The following is a 26,140-nucleotide window of genomic DNA, read 5'->3' on the forward strand; positions in this document are numbered from 1 at the left end:
TTATTAAGCATTCCTGTTTCCAACATGAAGTACAATGTATCAGCAATGATTTATTAACAAATATTATGATTAATACAACCTAATCATTTGATATTCCAACTTTTACCTTTTTCCATGAACTTTTCTTGTCATAACAATATTTCTATCAAGCTATCATCTTGCCATGAGTGACCATTTGATTATATTGGTCTTATTCTGAAAATTCTATGTCTAATCTAAATACATGAATCGAAATAATAAGTCTTCCTTCATAATTTTCAGTTTCCTTTGAAATAATTGTATTAAATTATGTTTTTATTGCAGAACTACTCACTGTTTTTATATATTTCATAAATTTAATCTCTGATAGAGCTAACATGAAGCTGATCTTGATCATATTTCTCTATTTCCAGATATTTCAGTGACCGTGACATTACTAATATTCAGTGAAGCTGCAATACGCTAAAAAATATTATCAATAAAGATCGCAGGAAATTAATATTTAGCAGTAAATATGCATACCTCTCTAACGAATTTTAGTGGCAAGAAGGGGCTTCCATTATCTCGTTCAATATGATCTGTCTAGATTCAGAATTTTCAGTTTGTAAAAACTTTTGTTTCTGTAAAAACTTTATTTGATCTTTACATTTTTTGTTCGTTATGACTGAAAAACTATATCGGCTAAATGGTGACCGCGATTCGCTATACAACTTTCGGCTTTTTTGGGGCATTTTTCATGACTTCCTGCAACATCTGAGGCTGAATTTCTTCAATTTCGTGACGAATATTGTCTTTAAGATGTTGAATCGTTTGGGGCTTATTCACATAAAATTTTGATACCTTAAAAACCTTATAAGAAAAAGTCTGGTGCTGTTAAATCCGGAGATCTGGCTGGCCATGCTAAATCGTCAATTCGCGAAATTAGTCTTCGTGGAACAACGTCATTGAATAATTGAATTGTTGTTGAATGAATACCACATCATACTGTTGTTTTTATAGGATGCAATGATGTGCCAAAAAATAAGGACCAAGGATGTTTCCAGTATGAATATCACATGATAGAGTTGTTTCTCGTGGATTCGATGACGTTTCATTAATTAATGGAGAATTCTGTGTTCCCCAAAACCGACCGTTCTGTTTATTGACGTAGCCACCGAGAAGAAAATGGACTTCATCACTCATCAATTTAGACGAAAAATCTTCAATTTCACCAGACAGTCTTAGGATTGCATTACTGTACTCAACTCGTTGATCAGGATCTCTCGGTAGCAATTTTTGGACAAACTGAATGTCGTACAGGAACATTTTCAAATCAGTTTTCAAAATTCGCCTTTTTTAGTTTAACTGCGCGCAGAAATGTGTAACTGGGAAGCGTAATCGCATACCGGAGCCACATTTTCGACGCTACGAGACCTCCGTTGTCGTCCAGAACGAGGTCTGTCTGCTATCGTACGGTACAGTCGAAAATTCGCATACGCATGTTTCAATAAATATTATCACTATTTCTGCTAGTTTTTGTGGCATATATTCATCCATAATAAAATTCGGACGCCTGCATAACCCAATGGTTAAAGCGAAACTGAGCTAAACGTCACATAACCAAGATAACGCGCAATCAAAACGGTAGCGGAACTTTTGCCCCGCCTGATAATGATTCGTTGCAAGAACGCTTTCTCCGCCCAATATGTCACAACAGATTAAAGGCAACAGATTAGGTAATAAACTAAATTACGTATTCATTGCTTCCGTTATTAGCTTCAACACGACGATGGGTATTCCATCAATAGCCATCAAACGAACGTTATAGACCGACATCCGCCGAACCCAGTAACGTTAGTCCGTTGTTTTTTTTCGCCGCTCGACGTCTCCGTTTGCGCGCGATGTCCATCGCGGCACCGAAAGCAGTCGCCTCGCCGGACGGGCGTCCGTCCAGGTGGCGCGTCGCTTGCCTCCTCGGAGACCCCGGTTATTTACCTGTTGAGACACGCTTAGGCCCGAAGACCAGCACGAGCTGTCTGCGGTGCAATACCACCGACTACCTGCATGGCTTGCGTACGAACACAATTGTTTCTGTTGTGTATAAGCGTGCCCCCGGACTGGAATTAAAATAAACGGACCAAATAAAGTTAATATCGATTATATAGCCCATCCAATAAAACGGCCAATGCACATCATCAACACCGTCGAACGTATTGCCTAAGGGTGTAGGCCACCGGAAAAAATATCGATATGTCGATATATCGGAGAAAAAACATATATCGATGTTTTTTGCAATATATATATTGGAATTTTTAATAAACCCTTATACTTAAGTACCAAATATACTAAACCTTTATAATTAAAAACCGAAATTTAAAAAAAAACGATCAAATAAAGTTATAATTGATTATATAAACTATCCAATTAAACGGGCAGTGCACGTCATCAACACCGTCGAACGTATTGCCTAAGGGTGTAGGCCACCGGGAAAAATATCGATATGTCGATATATCGGAGAAAAAAACATATATCGATGTTAATAAACCCTTATAATTAAGTACCAAATGTACTAAACATTTATAATTAAAAACCGAAATTAAAAAAAAACGATCAAATAAAGTTAAAATTGATTATATAAAATGTCCAATTAAACGGCCAATGGCACATCATCAACACCGTCGAACGTATTGCCTAATGGTGTCGGCCACTGAGAAAAATATCGATATTTTAAAAAATTTCGATATATCGTTTTCTATATTTTTAAATAAAATATATCGATATATCGGAAAAAAATATCGATAATTTTTTGCAAAATATATATATATTGGTATCTTTAATAAATCCTTACAATTAAGTACCAAAATATATTAAACCTGTCAAATTAAGTAACAAAATATACTGTTTATTAAAAATAATTAAGTGGTTTTTTTATAACGTTTAAGAAATATGTTTAAGAAAAGTATCGGGTTACAAAATTATTGATATGTAAATATATCAGTCAAAAAAATATCGGCCAAAAATTTCGTTATTTTTTAACTATAAATCGATATTTTTCACCATCCCTAAGTTAATGTGTAAGTGCGGATAAACCCTCGTTGGTAAAGAGGAGACTTCAAGATATTTAAATAAATGCTAAAAAATATCATATGCTATAATAATGATAATAATAATTAGAAGTCTTTATTAGCCACGTTTCTGTTCTTTGTAAAATTCTCACACATTTTATTTATTTTTAAAAGCATCCTATCCTTCCCCGTCTCCTTTAATAACAGATGATTGTTCTTAATGCTATATCTGTCGGTAATACACTTCCTCCAGACTGCCAATGATATTCTTTCCGCTCCTAATATACATAAAACGTCCTAATTAAGCCTTATAGACTCTCAATAAGATTGATTATATATCCTGTCAGGTGCTTTCCGATATGTGTTGTTCATTTCATGCCGTGTTGGTTGCCCCAATTATGCACGTTTCAGTTTCAATAATTGTAGCCCATATTGCTTTCCGTTAGAGTCACGAGTAAACGTTATATTCTTATAATCGATATAATCAAAAACTCGATTTTCTATAATCAATCTACAGTTCGATTATTTTCGTTATATGTAACCAACAATACATAAAATATAAAATGAATACATTTTAAATAAATTTCATCCTGGAAGAGAAGGCCTATATTAAAATATTTCCATCGTTATAACTGGAATACACTTCTTATAATTTAATAGATGCCAGATATATATTTCATAATATAACAACCTTAGGTTATACTCTTTGCGTTCACAAATATTATTCTTGTTTATAGCCCCCGTTTTATTATTATTCTATATATTATATCCATGACACAAATAACATATACACTATAAAAAAAATAGATAATAAAATACCAATTTTGAAACCTCGTGGGCATTTTCAATTTTCTCAGGAAATTCGCCCCGAATGATCAGATGTGTACCCATCATAATATGGGCTATGAATAAGTAAATTTCGATAAGCAACCTGAAAAATCAAGTAACCAAGAATAGCCGTCAGATAGGTGACGTATAATGTATAAACAAATATTTTAAACATGTGGTAACTAATTGGTTAGCTGTTTTTTGTAGTTCATAAGATGGATAGGAAGGGTTTACGTAATACCATAGACAAATATTTTCAAATTAATAAAAAATCTTTCAAAAAAACTGAATCCGGCGAAAATAGTTTTATGGCAAAGAAAAATGCTTCTTTAAAAAAGTATTTCCAGTTAAACACACTGCCACTGCATAACCCTGTCGCACAAAATAATCTGGAAGATCTTACTTTGTGGCGGGAAAATTTATTCCTGTATTTTTTGCAGCACAATTTATATAGGTAAGAAATTTTAGTACTAATTTTCATATGTTTATATTATTCTAAGCGATTAATCCGACAGTATATTTTGCAGTCCCAAAACAGATGACATTAAAAAAATGCAGCAATTTATGAATATGTACTTTAATAAAAAACAAATTAATGACAAAAAGGATAAACTAACTGAATCTGGCAATAACGAAAAGCTGTCATTTAAAAGTGGTATTGTATAATTACTTTTTTATTATATGACGTCAAAATAATTTTTTACTAAATTTAATAAAATTACCTTCATATTCCATAAAATGACATAATTAGTGGAACCTTAATTTTATTTATAATTAATCTTGTTCAAATAGTTATAGCTAATAATTTCGTAGAACACGATTCTCTAATAATTATTGACAAAAAAACTACTATCAGCTCTATTAACGATATATTAACAGAGGTTGTAAGCGACTATAAGTTGGGAAAATCTCCAAGGTTTAAGGTCCCAAAATATAAAATTTCGTTCATAAACGGCAGGTAAGTGTAAATTTTGAACTAATATTACTTTCCCTTTTCATTATAGTGTAAAATCCTCATGTACTTTTTAAAACATAACTTAACATAATGTTTACAATTTCACATATTTATATTATATTTATTGTTTTTAGTTAACTTTAATTAATTCCTTTTTGTCTTAGTTGACATGTACTTAAATTTAAAATTGCATTTTTTGTTTTAGATGGCAGGTTGAAGACGGATATAATTATAAACAAGTTGTATTTAGTGCAAAAAAGAGTCAAATAAAGTTTAATTGTATGTTGTACCTGTTACACTATATTAAATGTTTACTCGAACGTAATATACTGTCAACCAAAAGGTATGCATTTTGAACATATATTAATAATCTAATGACCAAATCTGTTTATATGATGTATTCATGTATCATATCGTAAATACTTAACTTCTGTTTATTATTTTTAGAGAATGTTTTTATAATGTAAAGTCGTCTTTAATCAAAAAGGGTCAAAATTTCACTGACGGGATTTTGAATGAAATTGGTTTAATGCTAAGTGTTGGACTATGGGATCTAAATATTAAAGCACAAACAGGTTCAGTGTATGGTGATTTAATGCTGATTTTGCCCGAAGAAAAAAAACAATGGTGTGGTTTTGGTAAGTGATTTTATTTTTCAAATTTTTTTCTATACCTACCTTTTAAATATAGATAATGATATACCATACAATGCCATGGAGATATTAAACATTAAATCCCCAGCCTCGTTTATATTAGTAGTGGAAAAGGAAGCTATATTCAACAATATAATTCAGGAGAACTTTCAAAAAAATATATCGAAACCATTCATTGTTATTACGGTAGGTGTTAAATTGCCTTGTTATTTAGAGAGTACCACTATCATTAAATGCTACAGGGTAAAGGTTATCCAGACAGAAGTACCCAACTATTTATTAAAAGATTATGGATCGATTTAAAAATACCAGTTCTAATATTAGTGGATGCTGACCCCAATGGTATTGAGATCATGATGAATTACCGCTTTGGATCACAGGTAAGATGTCTAAGTTATTGCTTTGTTGTTCACATATTTATTTAACGCGTTTAATAGGCTAGTGCTTACCTTTCTGATTATTTGGCTGTACCAAAGGCTAAATGGTTGGGAATTCGACCTTCTGAAATTAGTAAATATTCCAATAATAGAGAGAGCCTAAGTGATTATGATAAGAAAAAAATAAAAGATATGTTGAAACTAGACTGTATGAAAACAGAAGAAAATATCAAAAATGAATTGGAGATTCTTTTGGAAAACGACATTAAATGTGAAATAGAAAGCTTACTTAATGTGTCTTTGGTTTCGTTAATTGAAAACAATTCCATATTTTGATTGTATTAATTGTAAAATGAATATTTACTGCTTTCGAGCAGTATTATTTCTTTTTATCTAATTATTTTATGGTAGTTTACTGTAGTTTTAAAATAAAATTTCATATGAGTGGCATTGTTTATTTAATTTTACTTACAAAACTCATCAAATGGTCACGGTTTACTTATTGTGTATATTGAGCAGTAGACTTTCACGTAATACCGATTTTCAGACATTATTTTTATTATGAGAAGTAAATATCTTTCAGACTTCTTTTTCTGTTATTCCTAATTCTTGTTATATGAGAAATCAAATTGTTGACTATTTGGCGAATGAGAATATCGTAATAAAATACAGATCACTCTCATCAAGATAGCAGTATATATATAATCGTTTTAATACCTGGAAATATTTTCCTTGTCATTTTATTCAAATTAAAAAGAGATACAATGTTATCTGATACGTTCTAACATGTATGCAAATAAACCTACAAGACTCGGTTGTCAAATGTCTGCAAAACTATTCAAAACATTAATGATAATAAGAGGTTATAAACCGGCAAACGTTTTCGTCCTTCCTATATTTTGACAAATTTTAAATCACTGTTTAATATTTTTTACCACTCTGGTTGAAAATGCCGAAGCCAAATAAATCTTCAGTTAGAAAGAAATTACGTGTCAATAATTTCGAACAGGGACGAGGTAATTGGGGCTCGTTCTTACCAGTAAAATGCGTTAGAGGCAAGTATTGATACTATTAAATATTAAGCTGCTGAGGTTTTTATTGTGTTATAGCTGCATTGAATATTGGTATGGGAACTATAACTGAAATCTCTCATATTAAAGAAAAACAATATGATTTTGAATCATGAGAACGAAGTATCTACATACTTTGATGTTCTATTCAAGATAAAATTTATGAAATGTATCAAATAGGATAGAGTTTTTTTAATATAAACATAATCTAATAATAGAATTATCTCAGGGATAACCGTTAATAGAAAACTTAGGGATATGTGGCTCTCTCAATGTGCTCTTCGATGTGAATCATCACTTTAAGTACTGTTGGGAAACATAGGGTTTCAGTAGTATAAAATAACCCACAAGGAGCTTCAATACAACTCCCAGGCATTGCCTTTAAAAAATACAATTATTTGTAATCAATTTGTATAAAGACAAAATGGAGCATTTGGTCGTCCTTGGCAAGGCACTAATAAAAAGGGTATAAAGACAACAAGAGTTAATGGAAAAGGTAAAAGTTAGAATAACATTTGATTAGGTTTTGTAAATTATATTTTCTAATAATTTGTTGCAGATATATTGTTAGTCATGCTAGAAACAGAAAGCCCAAGAGAATGAATGTTAACTTTTACATATACGGCAAATGCATTAGAGAGGATGCGGTGATTAAATATAATTTTATCAACAAAAATGTTTACAGGTCACTAAGGAGAAATACAATGATGTCAGAATGATTTGACAAAAAACACAGCAACGAAGGAACCAAGAACTAAATTTTTATTTTTTATTTTTTTTTTATTACTCCTCGTGAATCCACAATCTGCCCTATTGGCAATAAGTATTTCTTATGTCTGTATTATATATACATGGTATGTAGAAAATCACTTCATTAAACAATCTTCTGTATAAAATATTATCTTAATTAATTAGTCTTATCCTAAAGCTTATTCGTTTTAGTCTACGCACTTCACTATCACGTCGCATATTTAGCTGATTAGCGAGTACATTGGGATGCACTGACACTCCTTCGAAGTACTTCACACAAACACGTTGAATTACACTCGTTATAGGTTCTAGAGGAATATCGCGTTGTATCACTTTATTTGAAATATGGTACGGTATCAACAATGGCACGCGACACCTTATTTTAGAACAGTTGAAGGATAGATATATTAGATTTGCTAGCGGTACCCCATAGTTTGATTCCATATGCCCAAATGGGCTTGAGTATAGACTCATACAGCAATACCTTATTATCTAATGATAACTTGGATTTGCGCCCGATGAGCCAATACATTTGATATACTTTTAGTCCAACTTGTTTCCGTTTAGAGAGTATGTGCTTCTTCCAGGTTAGGCGTCGATCTAAGTGAATACCAAGATATTTAACATGCTCTGCTTGGAGGAGTTGACGATGATTGATATTCATTGATGGACATGTTCTTCTACGCAAGGTAAACGTTACATGCGTGGATTTTGTTTTATTGACCTTAATGCGCCATGTCTTCAACCATAATTGTATTTGCTCCAGGTGGGTTTGTAGGTTTATTGATGCTGTGACTGGATCTTCATTGGATGCTAAGGAACTAAATATAAAAAGGTAATTATATTCTTTAATCTAAATAAAGTACATTACTTAGATGTACAATTATTAATTAAGCTTCCAGGGTATTCCATAGGTAGTTTAGAAAATATTTAAATGTAAATATAATAAAATAACTCCAACCTAGAAACTATTGCGGCTGTTTAACTTTATTTATATTTGAATGTTGTTAGATATCGAAGCTAAAATAAACTAAAATATCAGTGTTTAATGCGACAATTGATATGATCTAGGTGTACTTGCAGTTTGGATAGACGTAGGCAAAACTATAAAACAAATTTTATTCAAAGTAATAAAGCCTACAAAACATTTCAATCGAAACCATCATCAGGGGTGACACCGTACAGCTTGCACATATTCTCGATGGGTTGTTTCGACTCCAAACTGTACAGGGGATCGTATCTTTCCTCTTTGGGCAGAATACTTTCCAGGAATAACCTGTCGGTTTCATTCAGGTCGGCTTTAGACAGGTCGTGAAACGCGTACTCGCTGCCGTCCGTGTCTTCGTCTAAGTACTCGGGTGCTATGTCAAGAACGGCCAGTTTCTGTCTGTCACATCTAATCAGATTGGAGCTGCTTTTAATAGCGGTGGCTGTGGCAAATTTTTTTTTCGCGGGGATAGTCACCAACGAGGTAGTGTTTTTTTGTGGTCGTTCAACGAAGTTAGTCGACTTGTAAATTAGTTTTAAAGAAGTAGTATTCTGGATGGTCTTAGGATGAACGGTGGCGTAGAGGATACTTTGGGAACTCTTGGTTAAATCAATCGTGGGTACGTCGCTATTGGAGTAGGTCTTCACGTATATGACGGAATTGTCGGATGGCGCGTTGGCCACGTCCATACCACTAGCCTCGTACTCATCCAAGTATCGCGTGGATATATGTTTGGTGTATCTGGCCCTCTTAATTTTTTTAGATTTATGGGGGACGGACGCGTCTTTCTCGTACTTCCTCTTTTGACCTTTGTGCGGTTTCTTGTAAGTTCTGGTAGTCATTTTTTTGGACGCCTATTTAAAATGAGAGCGCAAGACATGGTTTACGAATCATATTACAGCATTCGATTAATATACTTACCATTTTATTCATTCTTAGCGCGTTTAACTATCGACTGACACAATGATTTGTAATAAATAATAATGGTTTTCCTTTCATTATGACGGATTTGACATTTGTTATTTTTTAAAATTATTTATATGCAATAAGTCTACCTAGATGTTTGATTTGGTGAATGCGCCTTACCATGTTATAAATACCACTCTATTTATTTTTGCATTTTGGTTTATATGTATATGTATTGGTACATAGATATATCATGAAGTATAGTATAGTTGCCTGAATATAGAAAATAATGTAGAACCAGATTGGAATAGGTTTCTATGTATAAAGAAACAAAATTATATTTTCTTTATTGCTTCGGTCTCTAATGTTCTTTATTTCACAAAAAAATAGATATATATTTCTTGAGACTCTTTCGGACATCTTTAATTTCATATATATATTCGGATTTTGAATGCTTAATAATTTAATAGATGAATAATAGTAAAGTTATTATGATTCGGTTCGGATTGATTTTGTTTAAGAAGGTTTTTCTCCAGGGACCTCTGGATTATTCAGCTTTTTATTTTGTGATTATTTATATCTTTATTTTTACCAGATGGTTTTGTGCTAATGGAATGTGTCATTCGATTTCTTTTATCGTGTACTCATGTGAGAAAAATGATATGGTGAATGCTCAATTGAACATTGTTATAAATATTGCTCCAATTTGTTGGTATTTTTGTCTTATAGGTATTTGTATATAAGTAATAAATTTTAATGGGTTAACTAACGTTTTTGACTGAAAGTAAAGTATAATGCAGAAGCAGATTGGAATAGATTTTTGTTTATAAAGAATAAAATTACATATGTATTGGTATATTGATATATCATGAAGTATAGTATAGTTGCCTGAATATAGAAAATAATGTAGAACCAGATTGGAATAGGTTTCTATGTATAAAGAAACAAAATTATATTTTCTTTATTGCTTCGGTCTCTAATGTTCTTTATTTCACAAAAAAAATAGATATATATTTCTTGAGACTCTTTCGGACATCTTTAATTTCATATATATATATTCGAATTTTGAATGCTTAATAATTTAATAGATGAATAATAGTAAAGTTATTATGATTCGGTTCGGATTGATTTTGTTTAAGAAGGTTTTTCTCCAGGGACCTCTGGATTATTCAGCTTTTTATTTTGTGATTATTTATATCTTTATTTTTACCAGATGGTTTTGTGCCAATGGAATGTGTCATTCGATTTCTTTTATCGTTTACTCATGTGAGAAAAATGATTTGGTGAATGCTCAATTGAACAATGTTATAAATATTGCTCCAATTTGTTGGTATTTTTGTCTTATAGGTATTTGTATATAAGTAATAAATTTTAATGGGTTAACTAACGTTTTTGACTGAAAGTAAAGTATAATGCAGAAGCAGATTGGAATAGATTTTTGTTTATAAAGAATAAAATTATATTTTCCTTATTGCTACCCCTTCCAATATTCTTTATTTTATTAAAAATCAGATAGGTATTTCTTGAAACCTTTTCGGGCATCTTATTATCCAATTTTACTTATGTATACCGACTTTGAAATAATCTGAGACACACTACTGCGAAATAAAATACATGACGATTTGGTGAAGGCAATATACAGTATTATTACAATATAGTTATGATTTATGTTGTTAAAGAAGGCCCTTTCCAACGGATCTCTGAAGTTTTATTAGCCATTATACAGCGATCGTGAATATTTATGTATTTTACTTTTACATTTTACTAATGAGCATCACTTTAGTTAAAACAAGACAGGAATGAAGGCTGATGCGTCGGAACATGTAACCAACTCAGTTTATAAAATTCAATTTGTTTTTTACTGGTCGACATCGTTGATATATATAAATATAACAAAGCAATTTTAACCTGCAAGCTGTTGTGGCTGTTTAATTAACTATGGGTTAAGTTCTTCAATAAATATGCATTAGATGTAGCATAATCACTACATAGTATAAAACAAAGTCGCCTTTTCTGTCCCTATATCCCCATGTGCGCTTAAATCTTTAAAAATACGCAACGGATTTTGATGCGGTTTTTTTCAATAGATAGAGTGATTCAAGAGGAAGGTTTATATGTATAATACATGCATAATATACTAAGGCAACATTGCTAATTTTAGAGGTTTCTAACGTGATGTCGTAAATTAACCTATTTTTTTAGGCTTATTTAGCAATTAGCAAAAACGCTGCCTAACCCTACGAGTTAGATCAAATTAATGTACTACAGTATTGTACACCATAAAAAGGTCTACAAAAAAGTCCGCGATGGTATATGTTTATCTTTTAGGGATAACCCACATTAACCAATTTTATTGTTTACTTTTTACGTGAGAAAATGGCTTATTTACGAAGCTATTTTAAGCAATACGGCATTAATCCTTATCGAATTAAGTACCTTAAATACAGTGTGCAATTAATATAGATCAATATGGTTCCTTACAGCATGTAAATTAAACAAATATTTTCGGAGATATTACAAATTTAAAATTTGCGTTTAAAAATGTGTAATGTAATAAAAATTGTATGAATTTAGATATTCCAAAGATAGCAGGAAATCTTCATAGTAAGTATAGGGGAAGAGGAATTGTTTTACTCCAAATTTAATGCGTGCAGGCCAAGGGCAGTAATGAATGAACCAAAAATACTGAATCGATTTTAATCATGTTTTCATTGAGTGACATAGGTATATATATTTTATGCCCGTACAAAGTCGAAGCGGGCCGCTATGTTTTTATATACAACGTTCATATTTTTTCTGTAGTGTATTTAATTTAGTATCAGCATTGCACCCGTGCGAAGCCGGGGCGGGTCGCTAGTATAAAATAATAGAGCAAGAGTCCAAATCTCAACAATCATAGCACGCACACAAGGATTTCAATTTGCAGCGTTGCCAGTTGTCGCAAATTATACGTAAAATTGAATAATCTAATATACATGGACTAAATTATCTTGAAATCTTGAAAAAATACAATATGAAGGACATTTTATAAATATCTTTCATTTAAAATTAATTTTGGAATGAAAAAAAGAGGAAGTAAATACGATATATAATTATTTATCAATAAATGAACATTATATTATCTCCCTAGTTCAAATTTAATTAACTTTACGGTTTATTATTGTATGTTTATATATTATGTCCATTTTATTTAACCATTTATAAACAATGAATTTTAAAAGGAAAATGTTAAAATAAAACAATATGCAAGGTAACAAATATTATATATTTATCAATCTATAAAATGAGAAGAATTCACTTATCGTTAAAATTTTTCTATTTATCTAACACATCTTGCACAGCATCAAAAATACCTTCATTGGTTCCTCTTCAAATCTGTTCGATATACAAAAGTAATATGAAACCCTTCTCTAAATTCATTCAGAGCAAGCCAGGGATGCAATTCAAACCCATTTGCATTAAGTCCGTCTGTAGAATTTATACATTTACAATTATGATTATATTCTTATAACATTTCATGTTGTCCTTGATACATTATGATTAAAATAAAACATTGTTCCTTCAAAATGGGGTAGGTATTCAGATACTGAGATTGTTGTTTATATAGCAACACACATCCAGTATCTTTGATCTCATTTTCCCATGCTTCAGCACTTGTAGCGTCACTTTTATGTCTTGTACCTGTGGAATTCAATTCAAAATATAATGAATTTGGTATAGGATTGAATCTAATTTTCACCATAGATACTCACCTGAGTGGAATGTCTTCGTATGTCTGTTCAGATTAAAATTGTTATAAAACCTTTTCCGGCAATCACAGTTGGAAACAGTTCCTCAAAGGGGAAAAAAAGAAACCTTTCGGGTACTGAGTTTCGATCCCACAAATAAAAGTTCACAGATTCCATATTATTAACGATGTAAACTTCATTCGTTTATTTTATATTTAATAGATATTACAAAAACGAAAACACTTAACAGTTCATATCTAACATAGCTGAAGTCTTATATATTAGATCTTTAATATTAGTTGGTGTTCCATACTTTATTATTACTTAACATTGATGATATACAACAGTTATATTTTTTGTTTATTAGGCATTTATATGTTTTTTTCCTTTGATGATGGAGTGAAAATATCTAAAAATACAATACAACCAAAGCTGTTTCATCAGTTTACGTAATGTATGGTAATTTGAATTCACTTAAAACGAACATTAAATAAATCAGCTAAATACAGAGTACAGTTCTTATTTTATTTGTTTCTTTTTAAATATAATTTTATTTTCTATTATATTATATTGCAGCTCTACGCATTCAAAGTAATACAAACTTATGTTGGTACTCGTCAGAAGTTTGCTATACTCTGTATAAAGTTGAATAACGTGAAAATGAACAAATTTCAATCATATCGTTTCGTTACAGAAAAAAAAACACGTTTTAAAATCGAGGAAGACTTGTTCTTACAAAAAGACAATATCGAAAAAACATACTTAATTTAACAACATCTAAGATTCTCTTCTCTTAACACTAAGAATCAGTTAATAGATACGTATAATATGTAAAAAAAGCCTTGCTTATTTATCAAACTATTTCTTTAACACTTAATTAGATTGTCTGGTTTGCTTCATTTTTTTTTTAAATATAGCGTAGCATCTATGAAAAAATGTCTACCAAATAGGTAAGTCGTAATCTTCGTCAGTGTTGTTCATCAACACTGCGACATTTTACGAAATTATCATATTTTCGAAAGGCCAACAGAACGTTAAAAAAAAACATCGTTTGCTGTATATTTTTTTTCCTAGATTCACAACCATTTTATTGATTATTTTCATTTTTTAACAAAAGCTCAACGTAACATTGTCATAAAGCTCTTTCGCGATGCTCTTAACGACCTTACCCTCACACACAGGTCATGGCCGAGATAAGGTCCTTAATATGTCACGAAAACAAGGCCTTGAACTTCTTTTTTTTTATTTTAATTGACGTGACTCTGTACTAATACTATTTAACAAAGATTAGAGAATTGTAACAATTATATAATTTGTATATTACAAAAAATGCATCGGAAACGTCAAGCTCTCTTCGATCTATGACCTATATATTTCTTTACACTAGGAATTTAACAAATGTTCAACACTAATAGCTTGGCGTTACCCATGACGCTTGTTCGGAAGAACTGTATTTGTATCGGATAGATTTAATGTCATTTTTCGTTGATATAAGAACTAAATTATTTACAACAATTAGTATAATATCGAACATAATTAATGCCAAGGATTCTGTTGCTCAAAAATAGAATTTTTTTCACTTATGTTACCTAACAGTGCTTTTAAAAATTACTTCATCCAGGGAAGTTCATCGATGAATCTACAAGTCCTAGTAGGTGAATACAAGTCGAGATAATAACGCAATGAATTGATTGTTTATTTTGATATAGTTTGGTAAATTTTAAAATGGAAATATACAAAGGAATTTGCAGACAACGGACAGACCCAGGTATTATTAAACAGAGATAAATGTAAGACATCAGCAGCTGAAACCCTCAAAAGAATCAAGGATGTAACAGTGTTGGACAGGATATAAAGGAATTAGTGGAAGAATAGAACATAGAACGGGGACAACTGAGCACATGTACAGGTAGGGAGGACGCAAGACAGATAAAGATGGAGAGGAGAAGTAGCAGAGACGATCTAACCCTGGGACAGATATATCAGATATATACTTCAGAAGAGAGGAAAAACCAACCGAAGCAAGAAGACTGAGTAGAGACCAGAAATACATAAACAATCTGATGCAACTTAAAAGGGATTACTAGAAGACTGTTTCAGTACTATTTATATTGTTGATATTAATTTGTTGGTGGTAATTTGCAAAAACACTATAAAAAACATCATCAGCGTATAAAAGCCTGGATGTCCCGCAATATTACGTAACACAGTGACAAAAATAAACGAGTATTCTAAAAATTTTACATATTATATAGTTAAATATAAAGGTTTGAAATATATTTACCCTGTATAATACTTTTAAGGCGTTTTAAATGGTATATACAATTGTTTTTAGTTTAGGTTCCGTTCGTTTAGTGTTCAACTATGACATTAAAAGTACCATTGTTTTTAAATTATGACAAAAGTTATCTCAGGCATTATCATTTATCTCGTTTTGTGTCTTCAAAGATGGGTATTGAATCATCGGGCTGCTGTTTAACATTACACAATAATAATAATGCCTCGCGTAAACCTTTGAAATGTCTGGAATCGTTCCTTATACTTATATTTATATGTATATACAAATTAGAATATCTACCAATTTAACAATCAAACACAAAATAGATTAATTTTTAATTTCTTTCAAGCAGTTCTAGAGAAAATCGTGTTCCTCTCTAAATATTCCTTTTTGGTGAATGCGCCCCGTACCGTGTCTTCCTTAGTCTGGCTCTTGAACATTATTCAACATTCACTTACACATATGCGCACTTTGTTCGATGCCAATTCCCGTTCCAGTCTAACAGAACTTTCATATTTTATCTATTCCTAGTGTGAGTACTCAGTGCTCAAATGATATCACATTTTATAAATAAGAAACTATAGTTAATGTTTGATTTCGGATTCATTTTGATTAATCGTTTATATTGATTTGTGCTTTTATTTCAACTGACGCTGATGCCGAGAGAAACCAGCAATGTAACTTCTATATTTTCAAAAGAACATTGCTATTTATTATCTATTTTTACATAACAATGAAGCGCCTTCATCAGTTTTATGATAATATACAGAATGGCAGAAATCAAATTTTAAGTTCAATTAGAGATTCTCTACTCATATGACATTAGAATAATTTGTACCATGCTGTTATATTTTTGATCTTTTATCTGAGATTTTTATATCTGAGTTAAAAAAATTCCGTAGCAGTTCTCTGAACATATGCTACTGAAATAAACTAAATTGCAAAATGTTCTTACTATTTTGAATAATCTAATAAAGTTAGAATGATGGTACTACCAAATCTGTGTAGCAATGATAAGAATTAAATTAGTAACATGTAAGAAAGTTTATATAGTAGTTCTCTGGTCATATAATATTGAAGTAAACTAAATTGCAAAATTCTCTTATATTTTTGAATAACCTAAGACATTTAGAATGATGGTACTGCCATATCTGAGTAACAGTTTCAAAAATTCAATTAGTGCTATATCGTAAAGTATGTATAGCAGTTCTCGGATGATATGATATTGAAATAAACTAAATTGCAAAATGCCTTTATAATTTTGAATAACCTTATACATTTAGAATGATGGTACTGCCATATCTGAGTAACAGTTTCAAAAATTCAATTAGTGCTATATCGTAAAGTATGTATAGCAGTTCTCGGATGATATGATATTGAAATAAACTAAATTGCAAAATGCCCTTATAATTTTGAATAACCTAATACATTTAGAATGATGGTACTGCCATATCTGAGTAACAGTTTCAAAAATTCAATTAGTGCTATATCGTGAAGTATGTATAGCAGTTCTCGGATGATATGGTATTGAAATAAGCTAAATTGCAAAATGCCCTTATAATTTTGAATAACCTAATACATTTAGAATAATGGTACTGCCATATCTGAGTAACAGTTTCAAAAATTCAATTAGTGCTATATCGTAAAGTATGTATAGCAGTTCTCGGATGATATGATATTGAAATAAACTAAATTGCAAAATGCCCTTATAATTTTGAATAACCTAATACATTTAGAATGATGGTACTGCCATATCTGAGTAACAGTTTCAAAAATTTAATTAGTGCTATATCGTAAAGTATGTATAGCAGTTCTCGGATGATATGATATTGAAATAAACTAAATTGCAAAATGCCCTTATAATTTTGAATAACCTTATACATTTAGGATGATGGCACTGCCATATCTTAGTTGCAGTTTTAAAAATCCAATTAGTGCTATATCGTAAACTTTATGTAGTAGTACTCTGATCATATGATATTGAAATAAATTAAATTGCAAAATGCTCTTATAATATTGAATAACCTAATACATTTAGAGTGATGGTACTGCTATAAGAGTTATTATTTAAAAAAATCAATTGGTGCTATATTTTAAAGCTTGTTTGGTGAAATAAACTAATTTAATCAGAGTGTTGTAGAATCATATTTGACATGAAATTTTAAAAATAGAATTGGGTACAGCATTTCTCCGCCCTGGTGTTTTTTAAACGTTTTATATTAGGAGTACTGGTAGCTGGTTGGTATAATAACTTTTCAAGAACAACAAGAAATTAATGTTTTGATACACTTATTAAAATATTCTAAATCATATCATATCTGGTAATTTTGTGGTTATTTATATGAATATTTGAAAGAAAATACTTTTAGTGGATATATGTCAACGGAGAATGGCGGTAGTACCACAAAGTGTGATTTTTTCAACGGGGGATGTAAATAGTACTACATCATGCTTGACATTTTTGCGGCTTTTGTAATATTGTGATATGTCTAGATACTACAAAATCATATCATCAATAAATTGGATATGGACATAACGTGGACTGTCGTAAAAACAATAACATCATTTAGCACTGAGCCAGAAAAATAAAACAGTAACAACAATTAGCACCCAGATATACCAGGAAAGTATCATCCTCTTAAACTCCCTGTTCGCGCTGTCGGTTTCCCCAAGGCCATCGCGTAATTCTTAGATGCCGTCCCTCAAGTCCCGGCTTCCTTCTCTAGATTTCGATCTGGCGACTAGTACAGTCTATTTCTACGTATTAGGCTATGTGCTATCCTCACTATTGTTGAACAGTCTTCTGAAAGCTGTCACATGACTGTGGTAAGGTAGGAGGTGGTGAAGCAAATTTCAGGTATCCTCAGGTTCAGCCACTTCACGCTCGTCTGTATCGAGTTTAAGGCACTCTTCGAAGAAATTTTGCATGGAGATGTAGACGTGCTCAAGGACGCCGGTAAGGTCGTGACCTTCGTCTGGGTAACTCTAAAACACGAAGTATTCGATTAGAAACTGTTTCTTTTTAAATATTTGATATACGACCTAAGTGAGTCTAGAAATTTAAAGAAAAACTATTTCTGTTCTTATTTTCAAAGCATAGTTAATAGGTCAATTGAAAAGTCCCCGGTCGGACACATAGATGGCGCTACTAGAATTAAATACATATGTTTTTTTAATTAGCCCTAAAAGATGAGTGTATAAATTTGTCAGCTGTCGGATTATTATCTTGTGAATTATAGCATTTTGAGTGAAGCAACTTTTGATATTGTGAAAAAAATGATAAAAAGGAATTTCGCGTTGTTTGTGTTGATAAAATATTGCTTTTTGAAGGGAAAAATACAGTTGAAGCAAAAACTTGGCTTGATCCCGAGTTTCCGGATACTGCTCCAGGAAAATCAAGCATCAAGGATTGGTATGTTAAGTTTAGACGTGGTGAAATGCGCACTGAAGACGGTGAACTCAGTGGACGCAAAAGAGGTTGTTACCGACGAAAACATAAAAAAAAATCCACAAAATAATTTTGAATGACCGTAAATTGAAATTGAATGAAATAGCAGACACTCTAAAGATATCAACTGAACGTGTACATCATATCGTTCACGAATATTTGGGTATAAGAAAACTCTGTGTAAAATGGATGCCGCGCGAGCTCACTTTTGACCAAAAACAACGACGAGTTGATGATTCGGAGCAGTGTTTGAACATGATCAAGCGTAATAAACCCGAGTTTTTGGGTCGATATGTGACAATGGATAACATTTGGTTCCATCATTTCACTCCGAAGTCCAATCGACAGTCATCCGAGTAGATTGCACACGATGAACCCGCTCCAAAGCGTGGGAAAAGACAACGGTCTGCTGTCAAGATTATGGCGTCTGTATTTTGAGATGCGCATGGAATAATTTTCACTGACTACCTTGAAAAAAAAAGAATCATCAACAGCGGCTATTACATAGCGTTATTGGACCGTTTCAAGGACGAAATTGCCGAAAAACGGCCGGATGTGAAGAGAAAGAAAGTGCTGCTTCACCAAGACAGTGGATCGTGTCACAAGTTAGTGTAAACGATGGTAAAAATCCATGAATTCGGCTTCGAATTACTTCCTCATCCACCGTATTCTCCAGATCTGGCCCCCAGCGACTATTTCATGTTCTCAGATCTCAAAGAAATGCTCGCTGGGAAGAAATTTTTGTCGAATGAAGAGGTGATCGCCGAAACTGAGGCGTATTTTGAAGCAAAAGACCAATCGTGCTACAAAAATTGTATCGAAAAGTTAGGGGTCGCTATAATCAGTGTATGACGCGATTGTTTAGGTCTGTACCCACCATCAGAAATATCTATTGCCCAGTAGGTAGATTATTGAATTATTAAGGGTAGTAAAAAATTTACCTGATATCGAAATATAATTCCTGCTTGTGATAAGGCTCTGGACAATAATACACTGTGTTGATAAGGTGCAGTCAAGTCAGCCAACCCATGCAGCAGAAAGAACGACTTCTTGGGTATGTTCTTGGCTCTCTGGGTTGCGTCCGCCTCTACATAACCTTTATAATTTTCGGTGGGCAAACCCAAGATCTTTTCCGTGAATGCCGAATCTGTAATCATCAAGAGTTTTATAACGTTATCTGTTTAAATTATAATATAGCCATCAAACTTACTGTAATATAACCAATCGGTAATTGGGTTCACAGCAATTCCACATTTGAATACTTTCTGTTGGTTTCCCATACCCAGCACCATGGACGTGACGTAGCCTCCGTAACCCCATCCCCATATACCTATTCTGGTCTTATCCAGGTACTTGTGGTATTTGTGATCTTTGTTTAGGAGATATTCTATGACCGACAACTGATCTTGGACCTAAACATGTTTGAGAAACCGGCAAAGTTGACGTAGATAAGTTGTATCTTTATTTTTACCTCTACACCTCCAAGTTGATGGTACAGAGCTCGGTTCGTCTGTCCCCTGGAACCCCGGACGTCCAACTTAACGTAAACTACATCACAATGACTGGACATGAATGTAGCCCAGTCAACACGAAATTCTTCGGTAACCGCTTTGCTCCCAGGTCTCCCGTTGCTAGATTTCGACAGAGAAATACACATGATTGCTGGTAAAATTTTATTTTGATATCTGAATGTAAACTTACACTTCCACAACGACCGGATAAGCCGCATCTCTTAACTCCTCCCTCCAAGAAGGTGGTAACAACAGTTGAACCTGGGCCTGACTACCCTGAGGAAGCGGTACCTGAATACAATTTAATATTTATTTTAATATTGTAAATTCCTCAGATCACACATAACTTGTTTTTCGCCACATTTTCATTAAAATTCGACAACCACATTACCTACCCGATTTACCTCCTATTTTTAACTATTCCCTAAACTTAAGAAACCATTGTAACAACGTTATTTTAGATCCATCCAAGAGTGTTCATCAATGTTGAGGTTCTCCAGCTCCAATATAATTATACTTTAGTCAGAAAATTTTTGAGTAAAACCGTTTGATGTAGTTCAATGAAGTTAGTAGTAAACCTCAGTACACATTAAAAACAGTAACATAGAAATTAAGTCCAAATTGTCTATCATAGAATAACTACTTTGTAATTTTAAAACCATAGCAATGAGAATGAAAACAAATATATTATTAGTAGATAATAATAAAAAAATAAATAAATAAGTTCAATCTTTATACCGTAACAACATTTTAACATTAATTCAAGAAATTTAATACCAATTATTATTTATTTGATTACTATATAGACGAAGAAACGTTTACCTCAAATGACTTTTTCCTTGGCATGGCAAGGTCCTGTAGCACGTGACCATGGGTCACTCTGGTGTCGTACAATATCTTCAGTAACTTATGACTAGTTGAATTATGTAACCCAGCTAATGGAAGACCTGGCCCTTCACATTGAAGAACGTAGTATAGGGCAACAGCTGCCCCTTCTTGTGGATTAATCTATCAATGACAGACGTAAGCACATTTTCATTAATAAAGCAAACGATTTTTTTTCGACAAATAATTTATAATCTATTCAAAGTTTTTTCGTACATACGTCATCAAGATGTTTAATGTATTGCCCGCTGCAATTTATAAATTCGTTTCAGAATCAGACAATATTTTCTTTCTCATTTTATTCTAGTTAAAAATTGACACAATGCTATCTGATTAGTTCGAACACGTAAACTAATGAGTCTGTCAAAGTCGTCCAGTTCTCAGACGTACGCAAAATTCTTGAAGGCAATAGTGACAATAGTTTATAACCCTATATCTGTAAACTATTGTAGCTGTATAATTAACTCTAGTTTTTAGATGTGATATGAGATGTGTTTTTAGATTTGTGTTTATTAGGTATTTAGATTAGAATGTTGTTGTATATCAAAGCCAGACAGAACTAAAACTCAAGAGTTGATGCGGCAACACTGTGACGTGTTGACGTTACAAATTTAGATGATATATGTACAAAATAATTTTGATTAGACTATATATTATTTTTATAAATATAGATATTTATATTGTTGTAGTGTTTCTATTTTAAAATGTTAATGTTAAGTTTAGTCTTCAGTTGAAATTTGTACTTAATGATTGAAGTACATGTTTAACGTGTAAGAAGATACATTTCCTCAATTGTATTATATTCTTCCAGTAAAAAATGGTTATTGTCAACTGACAATCAAGCAACAAACGAAGAATAATATTGTGATGAAGGATTTAAACTCATAAACTCACTCAAACTGTTTTTTTTAACTTTCTAATGAGCAGCGGCTATTTCTGGAGAATTCTAAACAGTATTTTAGCACATGTTTATTTTCTCTTTTTCCTTTTAAAATAAAATATGTTTATAAATAATTAAATAATTGAGATATAATATATAATCTTAAAATAACAGACAGTAAGCTTAGTTAAATTTGAACTTGAGTTTTTAGGTTAATTTTTGAATTTCAGAATATATATTATACTCGACAAGTATATGAAATTATTCATATACTTGAAGAGTATACAAGAACTATAACTTTGGTTTGCTATTGTAGTGTTTATATATTGTTTTATTTTCTCTTTTTTCTTTTTAAATTAAAATATATTTTACAGAAGGTTCTTCATATTATATTTTTCATATTATAGGGGATGAAAAAAACATTTTAACTTGAGTGTCAACAGAAATATTACCTTAACTTGCGAAATCAAGATAATATATACTATTTATATTATATTCTTCAAATAAACGTATAATCTGCAACAACTGGCAGCGTTGCAAATTCAAATCCTTGTGGGCATGCCAGGATTCCTCAGAACTAGTCTTTTGTTATCTAATGAGTTAGGAAAGTTTTGTAATTGTATACTAACCTAAATTACTGTCATCAGTAATAACTTTTTTATATTATATAATAGATTTAATTAAAAAGAGACAAACCGTCGCCGGTTAAGCCGTCTTAAAGTTTATTAAAGATGAACTAAGTGAAAGGAAATTGGGAATATTAAAGGTTTAAAAAACACCCTAAAGACTAGTCCGTGGGATTCTTTGAATTTATGAGTAAGGCCAACAAAGTCATATACTAACCTGTGCATTAAAATGCGTACAATTGCCGTATAGAAATCTACTGCTCCACAGTACATCTTCTAGATTACACGTGATACAGTGTGATTCCAAACGCCGTGGATCATCATTGGTTGGATCTTGCGAGACGTAGAGATGTCGTTGGCCAGCTTTATGCTGTTCTGTTGCCAAATACCATCTGTCAAATAACAACAATCATTACTTTTCTATAAAGTGGCTGCATTTTTATTATTAACTTATATGTTCCGAAAAAAATAGTTTCGTAAAATAAAATAAATTTAGAGATTGTCATTAGAACAGCTATATCTCAGAAAATAATTTAAAATTTGAAAAATCCCCTTAAGGGCATATTCTTCAAAGTATATTATCAGTTATTACTCAGTAGACTAGGGGAAAGAAAAGATGCAATGACGCTGTAACTGACGAAAATAAAAAATAAGGATCGTGTTTACATCTTATTATTATTAAAATATACGTATATTTTTATATTAACTCTGTAAATTCATTTATAAAGAATATGAAAGTTAACTAAACCTCATCTAATAGCAACAAGATCATCAAGCACTTTGACTAGCTTATGATTGAGATAGTGAACTCTTTTAATAAATCATGATGAATAACTCTCATTTCCTAATAATAATTCTTTCTTGTGAGTATTTTTTATGTATTTCAATTAACTTCTTCCTTTGATTCTTCACTGTAACCTTCTGCTTTCATTTGTAAAACTGACAGTATCTTTAGGAAACTGAAAAAGTGCTAATAAAGTATGCATTAAGGTATTATCTGGTGGATTTATTCACGACATGAAATCTAACCTCAAAGCTAAACTCAATAGATCATTCATAATTTTTGAGTGTATGAAATAAAACAACAATTTAATTTTCACGCATGATTAAAGCATGATACCTGCAAGCACCTAATAGTTGGAGGGTGTGTTTTTCAGTATAAGAAAGTCAATTAGATCTCGTATTTTGTTGACGTCTATTGAAAATATATATTTGTGCCTGTTCGAGCATGCTCCGGAATGCTTTAAGGTTTCTCAAATAATTATGCTTAAAAACCTAACAAACCGGCAAAACAAGTCGGATCAAGCTGAAACTTTATAGGTGTCTTTTGCTGCTACCTGCAAAATTATCTGCGAAACTGTTGTTAAAACGTATTAAAGCATTTATAGCAATACTAAATTTCCAGGTCGGATTTCGAAATCACCACTCAACAATCCACCACGTACAAAATGGAGCAGATGATGTTGAAAAAGCATTTGAAGAAAAGGCACACTGCCTTGCAGTATTCCTGGACGTCTTACAAGATTTTGATATGACATTTGGGACTAATCTACAAGATGATCAGTGCTATTGGAGTTATATTTTTCAAAAGAAAATTCAAATTCTGACATGAGGGGGCATCCTGAACTCTTAAACCTATTCCGGCTGGAGATCCCCAGTGTAAAGTCTTGGGACCACTCCTGTATCTGCTCTATACTTCTGATATAGCAGCAACAAAAGAAACAGTACTTGAAACTTTCGCCGACGATAGATTTATCATATCAAAAATTTCTTGCTGCCTATGGCTGTAGAAAAAGTACAAGTCAATAAGATATACATGTGGATTAAACAATGGAAAATATAGTCTAATAGCTCCAACTCTGTCCAAGTTAATTTTGCGCAGCGCCAAAATAACAAGAACTAATTATATCACTTGACAGATGCCCGATTCCTCAAGCAAATCCATCAAAGTACCTCTGCATCCATATCGATGGTAGGTTAAATTTGAAACATTATGTTAGACAAAAAGCAGAGCAGATTTGATACACAATAAATCAACTGTACTGGTTAGTCGAAAGATACTCTCAATTTGACCTACAATCAAAGAGATTGGTTTATCAGTCAATGATAAAGCCAATTTGGACCTATGAGATGTATGGGGTTGCTCAGTTTTCGAAGTTATTCTTGTTTGTTTTTATTATTTCATCGAAGACTTCTGGCAAACAAATGGTTGTGTACCAATCAGAATTTACTGTTCTACGATCCATTCATTCATCGCCAAAAGTCAAACTAAGTTGATTGATACTCCACGTCGGAAATTATAAAAAATCATCGCACGAAAATGTTCACGATTCAGTTCCCATTTTTTGCCGAGACGAAACTTTCAACTAAATCACTACATAGTATAAAACAAAGTCGCCTTTTCTGTCCCTATATCCCTATGTGCGCTTAAATCTTTAAAACTACGCAACGGATTTTGATGCGGTTTTTTTCAATAGATAGAGTGATTCAAGAGGAAGGTTTATATGTATAATACATGCACAATATACTAAAGCAACATAGCTAATTTTAGAGGTTTCTAACGTGATGTCGTAAATTAACCTATTTTTTTAGGCTTATTTAGCAATTAGCAAAAACGCTGCCTAACCCTACGAGTTAGATCAAATTAATGTACTACAGTATTGTACACCATAAAAAGCTCTACAAAAAAGTCCGCGATGGTATATGTTTATCTTTTAGGGATAACCCACATTAACCATTTTTATTGTTTACTTTTTACGTGAGAAAATGGCTTATTTACGAAGCTATTTTAAGCAATACGGCATTAATCCTTATCGAATTAAGTACCTTAAATACAGTGTGCAATTAATATAGATCAATATGGTTCCTTACAGCATGTGAATTAAACAAATATTTTCGGAGATATTACAAATTTAAAATTTGCGTTTAAAAATGTGTAATGTAATAAAAATTGTATGAATTTAGATATTCCAAAGATAGCAGGAAATCTTCATAGTAAGTATAGGGGAAGAGGAATTGTTTTACTCCAAATTTAATGCGTGCAGGCCAAGGGCAGTAATGAATGAACCAAAAATACTGGATCGATTTTAATCATGTTTTCATTGAGTGACATAGGCATATATATTTTATGCCCGTGCAAAGTCGGAGCGGGCCGCTATGTTTTTATATACAACGTTCATATTTTTTCTGTAGTGTATTTAATTTAGTATCAGCATTGCACCCGCGCGAAGCCGG

General features: G+C 32.0%; 3 protein-coding genes and 1 long non-coding RNA gene across 5 annotated transcripts in view; 2 read left to right on the forward strand and 2 right to left on the reverse strand.

Annotated features, from left to right (window-relative positions):
• The first annotated feature begins 3,941 nt into the window (after window positions 1-3,941).
• Window positions 3,942-6,281, forward strand: mei-W68 (meiotic W68). Its single transcript, XM_076413130.1, has 9 exons — window positions 3,942-3,991; window positions 4,059-4,305; window positions 4,367-4,506; window positions 4,665-4,809; window positions 5,012-5,149; window positions 5,254-5,444; window positions 5,497-5,645; window positions 5,702-5,839; window positions 5,897-6,281. The coding sequence occupies exons 2-9, from the start codon at window positions 4,067-4,069 to the stop codon at window positions 6,170-6,172; spliced, it is 1,416 nt and encodes a 471-aa protein (XP_076269245.1). The 5' UTR covers window positions 3,942-3,991; window positions 4,059-4,066; the 3' UTR covers window positions 6,173-6,281.
• A 375-nt stretch (window positions 6,282-6,656) lies between these two features.
• On the forward strand, window positions 6,657-8,642 carry LOC143202983 (uncharacterized). The gene is made up of 4 exons (XR_013007265.1): window positions 6,657-6,891; window positions 6,946-7,402; window positions 7,466-8,345; window positions 8,423-8,642. It is a non-coding gene; the product is annotated as an uncharacterized LOC143202983 (long non-coding RNA).
• A 119-nt stretch (window positions 8,643-8,761) lies between these two features.
• Window positions 8,762-9,650, reverse strand: LOC143202982 (uncharacterized). Its single transcript, XM_076415030.1, has 2 exons — window positions 9,566-9,650; window positions 8,762-9,498 (listed from the first exon to the last, which is right to left on the reverse strand). Exons 1-2 carry the CDS (start codon window positions 9,575-9,577, stop codon window positions 8,806-8,808), a joined length of 705 nt encoding a protein of 234 aa, XP_076271145.1. The 5' UTR covers window positions 9,578-9,650; the 3' UTR covers window positions 8,762-8,805.
• Window positions 9,651-18,008: 8,358 nt separating this feature from the next.
• The window catches only part of LOC143202984 (inactive dipeptidyl peptidase 10), a 94,679-nt gene continuing 86,547 nt past the window's right edge, over window positions 18,009-26,140 (reverse strand). For both annotated transcript variants that reach the window (XM_076415031.1, XM_076415032.1), the window contains exons 12-18: window positions 23,124-23,298; window positions 21,338-21,523; window positions 20,706-20,806; window positions 20,476-20,635; window positions 20,215-20,416; window positions 19,946-20,151; window positions 18,009-18,541 (exon numbers count right to left, since the gene is read on the reverse strand). In XM_076415031.1, coding sequence (XP_076271146.1) covers window positions 18,410-18,541; window positions 19,946-20,151; window positions 20,215-20,416; window positions 20,476-20,635; window positions 20,706-20,806; window positions 21,338-21,523; window positions 23,124-23,298 — 1,162 coding nt within the window. In that variant the 3' untranslated portion in view covers window positions 18,009-18,409. The remainder of the gene's footprint in view (window positions 18,542-19,945; window positions 20,152-20,214; window positions 20,417-20,475; window positions 20,636-20,705; window positions 20,807-21,337; window positions 21,524-23,123; window positions 23,299-26,140) is intronic.

The sequence above is a fragment of the Rhynchophorus ferrugineus genome, unplaced genomic scaffold (genome assembly GCF_030347505.1).
Source record: "Rhynchophorus ferrugineus isolate W39M unplaced genomic scaffold, kcgeb_rfMv2 rfM9, whole genome shotgun sequence".
In the NCBI taxonomy this organism is placed as follows: Eukaryota; Metazoa; Arthropoda; class Insecta; order Coleoptera; family Curculionidae; genus Rhynchophorus; species Rhynchophorus ferrugineus.

Excerpts from the sequence above, each read along its gene's own strand:
- mei-W68 (XM_076413130.1), top strand. The coding sequence starts at position 4,067 with ATGGATAGGAAGGGTTTACGTAATACCATAGACAAATATTTTCAAATT. Across the intron at positions 4,507-4,664 it reads AAAGCTGTCATTTAAAAGTG|AACACGATTCTCTAATAATT; the intron begins GTATTGTATAAT and ends ATAATTTCGTAG. Across the intron at positions 5,840-5,896 it reads ATTACCGCTTTGGATCACAG|GCTAGTGCTTACCTTTCTGA; the intron begins GTAAGATGTCTA and ends CGCGTTTAATAG.